Source organism: Cydia amplana, chromosome 5, assembly GCF_948474715.1.
Source record: "Cydia amplana chromosome 5, ilCydAmpl1.1, whole genome shotgun sequence".
Lineage (NCBI taxonomy): Eukaryota > Metazoa > Arthropoda > Insecta > Lepidoptera > Tortricidae > Cydia > Cydia amplana.
The window spans coordinates 15,433,337-15,443,701 of record NC_086073.1 but is presented as its reverse complement, the minus strand read 5'-3'; the positions used below and the strand labels follow the sequence as shown (position 1 = coordinate 15,443,701).

Below are 10,365 nucleotides of genomic sequence, written 5' to 3'. Positions count from 1 at the left end.
TCAACAACAAAGGTAAGTGAATTAGGTAATTATTTCAGTTCAAGTATCTGTCAGTTTGCCTGAACTAGTACAAGGCTTGCCTACAAAACAGCAGGGTCAAGTATTGTGTATAATGCGTTAATGCGATAAACGGTTTAATTTTAGCTATCCGGCGGTCTAGCATAAGTTGCGTTCTCGCGCGCGATTCTATAATTATATACCTACTTGAAGTCGCGCTTGATGTATGGAGTCGCGCGGAAGAAGAAGAACGTAACTCATGCTAGCAGACCTGGTTAATTTGTACGCCTATTCGTTTTCTACTTTGTAAGTGAAAATAAATATAACGCTGGAGTTACTTAAGGGTGCGAGTGGTGAAGCGTTATTGATGCGAAAAGGAAATGGTAAATTTTTCCTGCGGCTTACATAATTATTCTCGTTCAATCTCGTTCGCTATCCGCCTCGCGACTCGTTATATATGAACGTGCAGCATTAATTACCTCTACATACTTAATAAGATCCATTTAGTTAATTGTCAATGTAATGAATGACTAATAAGCAGTTGATACTTAAGCTGGAAACAAATTATCGGACGCGGCTGACGGACGCGGTTCACAGCCGCGACTTATAGGTATCTAGATAATGAATATACACTGAACTGTGCAAACTATCGGAGGTAAGCCGTGGACGTAACCTTGAGCCTTCGGACATCCGACAGAAATCTGGCGCTGGATGTTCCTGACTGTGCACACTTATGTCGCGCGCGTCAGCCGCGTCCGTCAGCCGCGTCCGATAATTTGTTTCCAGCTTTATAACAGATGTTTATTGATTATGATAACATTGAAAACTATGATAAGATTGTTCTTACACCGGTTAACCTAATTTAATAGGTACCAAAACATGGACGATAGACATTAACAGTTATTAACACAACAAAACACCTTGTGCGACCTAGAAATTCTCAATGTTAATATAATAGATAATGTTATATCTACTGGAATTTATTTCGAAACTATAAGTATAACTGCAGACATCAGTAATAAAATCGATTATAAATATTATAATCAAATCACCTTGAATACCTATTCGAACTTTTAAAATGTTGAGCGTGCATAAACTGTAGACGGCAGCATAGAAGCTGAATAGGAGTCAGAGGTGCATGGCGGTGGGAAGCATTATGACAAGTTTCCATTTTCAGAATTAAGCCACTAGATGTCAGACTCTACTACCTATGTGAAATAGAGCCAGCGTGAAGTGTAGGGGGCAGCACCTGCTTGGAAGTGTAAATTGTTTTCGCTTTCGATTCCGGACACGAGATGGCAGTTTCTCCAACACGTACGGTCTCTAGAGGATAAAACTTTGTAGAGATCTTCTAATTAGTATCTATGTTAAGTTAATATATCCACGTTCTGTCATGTAATGTCATAAAATCTTACAAAAGGTGTAAATATTTACAAAATTTACAAGTTTCACAGTTTCCTTGACCAGTGTACGAAATACCAACATGCTGTAGTGATTTATGTTTCTATTGATCTACTGCGCTGCTTTGCATAATTATCCAGAACATTTTAAAACACAAATATAAACCGAAATGAGTTAACGAAACGGAATTATATTACCGGACACGGCGCGCTCATTCTTTCTTCCGTGTTACCGGAGCTACCGCTCCAGTGTGTTATCAGGTTTTTTTACCAGTAAAGCTTACACCAGAAGGCACAGTTTACCAGTAAAGCTTACACCAGAAGACACAGTTTACCTGTAAAGCTTACACCAGAAGGCACAGTTTACCAGTAAAGTTTACACCAGAAGGCACAGTTTACCAGTAAAGCTTACACCAGAAGGCACAGTGTACACTGGCATTAAAATGATATCATTGATGATCTACATGATTTCATTTAGTTATCGTGCGTCTCGCTCGCGCCAATACATGTGCGGACATGAAATGACATCATTTTGATGTCAGTGTACGTTCGAATTGACCTAAATTAGCTAAAGGATTTTTCTTGTAACAGAAGTAGTACATTATACTTCAATGTAACAGAAGCCCATACTAAAACATACTGTGTTTTAGGAATCAGAATTTCGAAACAATTTAGCGGCCAGTGCCCTTGCACTTATCAACACATATCGATTATCAATTTAAACGCTAACCCTTCAGTCAACTCCTAATCTTCGTAAGAGATTGACTCATTAACTATAAACGCTCTATATTAGCCATGATACTAAGCTTGAGCATTGTGTTGGTTCTTATGCTGATGAAGGTTAATGGTGATGAGCCTGATTCTGTAGTTAATGGGTATAAAACGGATCCAGGAATATTGGAAGATGCCAGTTTGGACACGGTACGTATTTTCCCGTGGTGTCTAATGTCGTTTTATAAGACTAGCTTCCCCCCAAACCCGCAACTTAGCCCGTAACTTCGTGGGCATGGAATAATTATGATTTTGATGATTGATAAAAACTATCTCCGTACTAAAAGTAATCTAAATAGTTTAACATTTATAACAGAAGCTACTTTCGCATTTACGAAAGACGCATTTTTTTGAAAATGCTAGGAGATATTTAGAGTGTTGATACATTCCACTTTCTAACATTCTCAGAAAAAATCAATATGACTAGTTAGTTCTTGACCTTCGTAGGCAACACGTTGTATTCAGTACGAACGAAATAACTATATTTACTAACTGAAAATAGGTGTTTTTATTATCCGGGAAAATATTTCAGGATATTCTAATAGGTTTCCACATTACTAATATAACTTCCTGTAATTTTCGAATTTAATATCCTGTGTCCAGCATCACAATATGGATGACATTAGAGATCACAAACAAAAGTGGCACAACCATAATACCTAAAGCGGAAAACCGAAGCAATAAATACATATACCTACATATTTTATTTTCTCCTAGTGGTCCTTAATACGAAAATACGGGTACCCCTGTGAGATCCATCGCGTGTACACGGAAGACGGGTACATCCTGGAGCTGCACCGTATCCCCCATGGCCGGGAGAACGGGACAAAGCCGGGCCCGAGACCCGTGGTTTTTCTGCAGCATGGCCTGCTCTCGTCTTCTGCGGAGTGGGTGCTTATGATGCCAGGGAAAGGCTTTGGTAAATATAGCTTCACTAGTAGTAGATCCATTCGAAAACTACTATTTAACTGCACCATAACTGCACAGACTACAAGACGCGTTGTCTTACGGCAAATATTATTTGCCGAAAACACACACAGTTACACAATTTACACATGCAGTTAGGTATTTACAGTTTGGCGAAAATATTGTATACCTAGTCCTAAGTGTTTGTTTTTTTAAATAAATAAATTAAATAAAAAAAAAAACCTTGGAATCGGCGCAGCGCAGGCTCGTCTTTAAGCCACTTGTTTTGCTCTTTACAATGCAAATTTTAGTAAATAGTTTAATACATGAAGAGTTTTTTATAGCCTATTTTGTGTCCCACTGCTATAGGCAAAGGCCTTACCTTTCTTCCGCCATTCATCACGGTTTGGTGCATGCTCCCTCCAGTCGATCCAAAATGCGTAGAGGTCATTCCTCCATCTCTTTTATGGTCGCCTCTGCCCCGGCTAAAGAATTTTCTAAGTGAAATATTTTTTCAGCATACATATTAGCAGAAGCCGGCTACGATGTATGGATGGGCAACGCCCGCGGCAACACATACTCCAAGCGCCACATCTCCATAAATCCCACCTCGTCCTCTTTCTGGAAGTTCAGCTGGCATGAAATCGGCTACTACGACCTTCCGGCCATGATCGACTACGTCATCAAGAACACAGGGGTTCCCAAGATGCAGTACGTCGGGTTCTCTCAAGGGACCACTGCGTTCTGGGTCATGGCTTCGACTAGGCCGGAGTATAATGAGAAGATTAGCGCCATGCAAGCCCTGGCTCCAGTGGCGTATGTCGGGAATATAAGAAGTCCGCTAATAAAAGCGATTGCGCCGTTAACCAATTCTCTTGAAGTAAGTTTCCGATAGGTATTGCTGAAGTATTAATCCAAGTTTCATTAATATAGGAATTGTGTTTTGACGACCTGGACTCTGCCTATAAAGCCGATGTTCCTGGGGAAAAAACCCGGTGAAAAACCATTTATTTGTGTGGTGGGTGTTTTCTATGTATTTAAGTTTTTAAAGATATTTATATATTTTATATGTCTTTGTCTGGGTAGGTACCCAGACCCACAGCAAGCGTGTGAGGCTTAGGTACTCAAATTGTGTTATAACTTCCTTTAATATTTATTTATTTATTTAATTGTATAGTACCTAAGTACAATCTACAATACTTCAAAATTTCATATAATATGATCCCATGTAGAGCCAAGCTTCTAACTCTACGCGCCCTAACTTCACAAACTCTACACCTTAGTCAAAATATGTGGCTTTGGCCTTTTCGTTACTACAAGAACTGATGTAAGTTCTTATAACGTAAAAGTAATGAACAGTGATTTTTTTTTATCTTAAGTCCATGTGACGGTACCGAAACGGCCAAGCCACATATTTTGACTAAGGTGTAGAGTCGAGTTAGAAGGTAGGTGGTGATCTTGCGCTTCGCTTAGCTTGTCTTGGTGATAGTCTAGCTCAGCGGTCGGCAACCCGCGGCCCGTGAACCTGTCGCGGCCCGCGAGCCTCCCTGGCTATTTGTATGTAATATTGACGACCGACAATGTCTGATAAAGTCATAAATATTAACAAAGTGCGGCCCGCGTCAACTTCGTTAACTACTATGTGGCCCTTGGCTGCTAAAAGGTTGCCGACCGCTGGCTAGCTGGCAATACAAGTTGCGCATTTATAAATAACGCCGTCTACTAATACGAATATTAATACCATGAATCTAGTATTAAACTGGATGGGGCATGAGTGGTGGGGATAACTGACAGAACGGGATAGTCTTATGTATCTTTCAGTAGGAGTAGCAGCGAAAGCGCTATTATTGTTTGTCCTTGTCACAGTCTCACTTTTTTTTTATTCCTCACCGTAAATTAGTATGGATTATGGTGGGCAACAAATAAATTCGACCAATCACAGTGTCGCATTGCGTATGTTTTGTCCCTCACGGAGACACGCGTATACCACTTCTATAGGATGCTACCTTCTATGATTAATACCTATTATGAGTTTGCCTTTAACTCTTGCGGTTGCCACTAACAATTCAATTCAATGGGGTTGGCAACTGTCAAAGGTTTGCATAGATGGCGCCATCATAGCTTGCCCCTGTCTCAAGTTTTGTTCCATGAAATTTGGCATAAAGGGCTGGCAATACTTCAACCGGCCATCCCGATGGAGCCGGTGTAGCTTTATTTGACGTTCATAAGCGCATTGTAATATGTCTACTTGAATAAACTATCTTTTATCCATAGTCTAATAAAACATGGTCTTCTTTTCCCAGAGTGACACAAGCCTACGTCACAATAACATTGCCACTTTATATAGCGCTATTGCATATTATCATATAGCGCTGTCGCCTGATGACGTAGGCTTGTGTCAGTCACGTGGTCGGAAGAGAGTACCAGGCGGAGTATATTATTATACCATGCTTTTATCTTATCTTTATCTTATCCGTTCAAACCCAATCAGGTCCTTCACAGTAGGTTTTACATTAACAGCTGATCATGAAGATAATCGGGGCCAACGAGTTCTTGCCTAACGGAAAGATCAACGAGCTGGCCGGCCAGACGTTCTGCCTGGAGGAGTCTATCACGCAGGTCCTCTGCACCAACCTACTCTTCCTCATCTGCGGGTACAATGGCGACCAACTCAATGTTGTAAGTATCGAAATAACCGGACAAGTGTGAGTCGGACTCGGAGGGTACAGTACTTTTTACTTTTTAGTATTTGTTGTTATAGCGGCAACAATCACGGTTCATGAGATACAGCCTGGTGACAGACAAACAGACGGACGGACAGACGGACCGAGGAGTCTTAGTAATAGGGTCCCGTTTTTACCGGTACCCAAACAATTGAAATAAATTAGAAACGGTAGTTTAAAACCTTTTGAACGCCAAGAACACCTAAAGTCGTCGATTGCAAACAAATTTGTATGCAGGGGGGATTAGTTATCTCTGCAGATGTCGGTACATCAAATATATCGGAAGGGCCAAGTTAGTTAGTGCGTGTTCAGATATTTTTGAGTACCTCGGCAGCACCAATATGGTGACTGTACCATTTCAGGCAATGGAATCTGTATATTCGGCATGTTCTAATGTAGCTTCGTTACTTCTTTTCGTCTTGACGGTACCTAACTGATTAATTTATTTACAGACAATGCTGCCCATAGTACTAGGCCACACCCCCGCCGGCGCCGCCACCCGTCAGCTCATTCACTACGGCCAACTGTACAAGTCTAGCAAGTTCGTCCAGTTCGACCACGGTCTCTTGACCAACAAGCGCAAATACGGCACCTTCAAACCTCCCCCCTACGACCTATCGAACATACGCACCCCTGTCTTCCTCCACTATGCTGACAACGACTGGCTATCCACCCCCAACGATGTCGACAAGCTGCTCAGGGAAGTAAAGTCCGCTGTCGGAAAGTACAAAGTACCCTTACCAAAGTTCAACCATTTGGACTTCGTGTTTGCGATAGACGCCAAGAAACTTATCTATGATCGTGTCATGAAAATTATGGAGCAGTTTGTGTAAATAAAATATAAAATGTGCTTGCTTTTATTTACGATTATTACGAAACACTTATCACTTTTTCACATCCCAGGAACAATCCTGAAAAAAAGCAGGTAGGTAAGTATAAACAGCAACACTCTTCTGCCCATGGACCAGTGTCATGGCTCCTCTACACGATGGGCCAGCGCCGGCCACTCCAAGGGACGCAGCCATGCGGTAGAATGAGATAGCAATATCACTTGCTCCCTCTAACGCATAAATGCGTCCCTTGGAGTGGCCGGCGCTGGCCCATCGTGTAGAGGAGCCATCAGTTAAGAGTGTGGGCGATGGTACTAGGACACTAGGATGGATCATCAATTCATCATCTTCCTCGCGTTGTCCCGGCATTTTGCCACGGCTCATGGGAGCCTGGGGTCCGGTTGGCGACTAATCCCAGTAATTGGCGTGGGCACTAGTTTTTACGAAAGCGACTACCATCTGACCTTCCAACCCAGAGGGTAAACTAGGCCCGTATTGGGATTAGTCCGGTTTCCTCACGATGTTTTCCTTCACCGAAAAGTGACTGGTAAATATCAAATGATATTTTCGTACATAAGTTCCGAAAAACTCATTCGTACGAGCCGGGGTTCGAACCCGCGACCTCGTGATTGCAAGTCGCACGCTCTTACCGCTAGGCCACCAGCGGTACTAGGATATGGATCATTGTATCATTAATAGGTACACAATTAACAGATTCATATAAATTAATCTCAGGGATACAAGAAATGTACGAAACAACACTTACTTAATTTTAAAATTATTCAGTCATTTAATTACATTTTTATATAAGAACAGAAAGTTTTTCTAAATATTACCTTCATCTGCTTGGGTGCCAAATTGCCAATACCTAGGCTTAATTATGCCGCAAAGAAAATTGAGCAGACGAATCCAGGTTTAATTTTTTAATTTACATGTGAAAACTTAAACTAACTTACACATTTTTTGAGGGACAACAATTTTGCTTCAGTACGGAGTTTAGAAGGTGACTGGTTGAGCTTTATATTATAACTATGATACGACGCGTCTATTTCCGATGGGGTTTTTTCACTGCACTTCTTATTATTACTCACAAGACCAACTTCTCGCTGCATTATAACCCCAAAAGTAGTTTGAACTAAAACAAATTAAATGGAAATGATATTTATAAGAAGATATTCAAACGATACGACAATCATAAATGTCATCTCATTAGGTATGTAAAATATTACGTTTTTCCAAGACGTGGATGGGATCTTCTTTTCTGCAACTTGAGTCAGTTTTACTGTTTGTTTTGAAAAATGGTTGGCTTGATTTATGCAAAACTTGTAAAAGTGACACTTGCTTATAGCCCTGTAAAAGAGTACACTGTTAGGCCCTCAGCACACGGCGTCGTAACGTAAGAGACGCGTAAGCGTATCGTAAAAATGTTACGAGTACGAGGCGTTTAGAGTTCTGCGCGCGTAAACATCGCGTAAGCGTATATGTAATAGTTTTACGAGTATAGCCAGCATTACGCTACGCGCTACGACTGTCATAATTACGACAGAAATCTAATACGCTATGCTACGACTACGCTCCGTGTGCGGACTTGTTTGAACTTGTATAACGTTTTTTTTATACGTGCTCGTAGCGCTCTCGTTCTACGCGAGTGCCTATACGATACGCTTACGCGCTTCTTACGCTTACGCTTCGTGTGCTGAGGGCCTTATATTAGTTAGGTATGTTCACAAAATTAATACAAATAATTATCGATACATACCAATTTTTTGCAGTTCTTCATAGTTATAACCATCTCAGAATCAACATCATCAACGAAGTTAGTTGTCTCTTCTTCTTCGAATGGGTTAGGAAGATAGGCTAAAGCATCGTTCGATGGCAGCGGTGCCAAACGTGCCAAACGAGACTTCAAAGCGCTTTTTTTATAAACATCCTGTAACTGCACCTTCAATGACATGTTCTCCTTTTTCAATCTTTCTATATCCACCATTAGTTCGTTTAAGTTTTGTTGCAAATTATTTAAATCATTTTTACATATTTCATTGCCCCTTTCTTCTAAGGTAGAAGTTTCGCAACAGACATCAGCTTTCTTTATGTTAACTGATATACTTCTACTTACTTTACGTCTCTTGCAGGTCACAACGTAACTTTCAGTTCTTATTACAGAACTATTTTTTTTGTCACATATCGCATCAGTTGCTCCAACATCGCCTGATATGTTAGGACAGATAGGAGATGCTATCGGTACTTCAGGTTTAAATTGATGTGAACTAGTTGTCACGTCTATATCTTGATTCTGTTCAAGTACAGATATATTTTTAACATATGAAGCTTCATGGAAGATCTCATTTTTCCAAGATTTAATCGTAGTTAAAACAGTGTATGAACGGTCATCAAGGGGAGTTTCCTCCTTTTTTGGAATATTAATTCGGAATATTTTTTCCACTATTATCTTCCACAACATTTTGATACCTTTCAAAGCATCAAGACATCGCTCACAAGGCCAACTACTTGTTTCGAATTCTTCCTAAAACATTATAAACCCTAGATTTAGTTACCTGTTAATTCTCCATTATTGGTATTACCATGTTCGGAAAGAGAAGAGTCGTGGAATGTATGGGGCCCAATACATTCCACGACTCTTCTCTTTCCGAACAAACTCTAGAGTTAGGTACAGTTTAAACAGTTCGCTGTTTTAACTGTACCTAACTCTAGAGTTTGTTACGTACGACGATTACGTAAATATTTTGCGAATTTTTTTATTTATTTTGAACATGTTTGTTGATTTTAGTAGTAAATTTGTCTATAAGTATACTTACTTCATCGAAATACTTTTCATACGTCGGATTATTCTGAAAGCATTCTTTAATAGTCTGACAAGAATTACATATACTTTCCAGTACTACTTTGGACTTGCAATTTGGTTGGCATCTTGGTGTGAGCTAAAAATAAGAAAAAATAATGGTATTACTATACCTATACATTATAGTAAACTAAATAAATCTGCACAGCCAAAAAGCGCCCTTGAAGTTTAAATTGTATCATTGCCATCATTGGACTTTGATTCTCATTGCTGACACGATATTGCGTCGACATCGATGGGAACTTGGGAAGCAAAGGGTTTATGGGTTTAAACATGTTATTATTTGTATCTCCTTTTGGCTTTCACGGGCCTATAATCCCGGTCTTTTGATAGGCTTGCGTGGGGATATAGATCCAATACGTAGAGGCCCCTTGGAGAGATTTTATTATGATTAGGTATATAATTGGTAATCGAGACTCACGCGGCCACGGCTCCTGCAACCCATGACCCTTAAAGTCGCAAGTAGCGTTGTAACGGGTATCACATAACAGGGCATATCACTCTTGACCCACGCCCTGAGGTGCCCGCCTCGTACTGCCCCATCGTGGTTCCAAGCTCTGACGTCCGCACACGACTCATATGATTTTATTTTTCCTTCGTTACGGGATACCAGACGCAATTCGTATGGTATGTTATAATACAGCATCACACATTAAAACATTTAATTTCAATCTAACATCTTTTTATTACACATAAATTTGAAATAGGGTTAAGACATGATTTGACAGACGGGGTTTAAACACCTCCTTGGATTACTACCATAGATGCAATAAAAGCGATCTTAACCTTAGCTATGACATGACATATATTTTAAAGCCGGTCAACCTCCCAAATGTCATATCAGAAAACAAATATTTTGAAACTCGCATTCCATTTCA

General features: G+C 40.3%; 2 protein-coding genes across 3 annotated transcripts; one reads left to right on the top strand and one right to left on the bottom strand.

The window, feature by feature from the left end:
* The first annotated feature begins 2,074 nt into the window (after positions 1-2,074).
* LOC134648128 (lipase 3-like) lies at positions 2,075-6,645 on the top strand. Of its 2 annotated transcripts, none has more exons than XM_063502600.1 (5): positions 2,075-2,318; positions 2,886-3,087; positions 3,593-3,954; positions 5,595-5,693; positions 6,250-6,645. In XM_063502600.1, exons 1-5 carry the CDS (start codon positions 2,193-2,195, stop codon positions 6,628-6,630), a joined length of 1,170 nt encoding a protein of 389 aa, XP_063358670.1. In that variant the 5' UTR covers positions 2,075-2,192; the 3' UTR covers positions 6,631-6,645. The 2 variants fall into 2 exon arrangements, with proteins under 2 accessions (XP_063358670.1, XP_063358669.1); XM_063502599.1 differs by having other exon boundaries at positions 2,079-2,318; positions 5,595-5,753.
* Positions 6,646-7,574: 929 nt separating this feature from the next.
* On the bottom strand, positions 7,575-10,195 carry LOC134648263 (uncharacterized). The gene is made up of 5 exons (XM_063502752.1): positions 9,909-10,195; positions 9,444-9,566; positions 8,387-9,151; positions 7,857-7,977; positions 7,575-7,762 (listed from the first exon to the last, which is right to left on the bottom strand). The coding sequence occupies exons 1-5, from the start codon at positions 10,131-10,133 to the stop codon at positions 7,575-7,577; spliced, it is 1,422 nt and encodes a 473-aa protein (XP_063358822.1). The 5' UTR covers positions 10,134-10,195.
* Between the last annotated feature and the right edge of the window lie 170 nt (positions 10,196-10,365).

Coding starts and splice junctions, on each gene's coding strand:
- LOC134648263 (XM_063502752.1), bottom strand. CDS start 10,133: ATGCTGTATTATAACATACCATACGAATTGCGTCTGGTATCCCGTAAC. Junction 9,567..9,908: donor GTTGCAGGAGCCGTGGCCGC/GTGAGTCTCGAT, acceptor TCTTATTTTTAG/CTCACACCAAGATGCCAACC. Junction 9,152..9,443: donor ATGAAAAGTATTTCGATGAA/GTAAGTATACTT, acceptor ATAATGTTTTAG/GAAGAATTCGAAACAAGTAG.
- LOC134648128 (XM_063502599.1), top strand. CDS start 2,193: ATGATACTAAGCTTGAGCATTGTGTTGGTTCTTATGCTGATGAAGGTT. Junction 3,088..3,592: donor GATGCCAGGGAAAGGCTTTG/GTAAATATAGCT, acceptor ATATTTTTTCAG/CATACATATTAGCAGAAGCC. Junction 5,754..6,249: donor ATGGCGACCAACTCAATGTT/GTAAGTATCGAA, acceptor ATTTATTTACAG/ACAATGCTGCCCATAGTACT.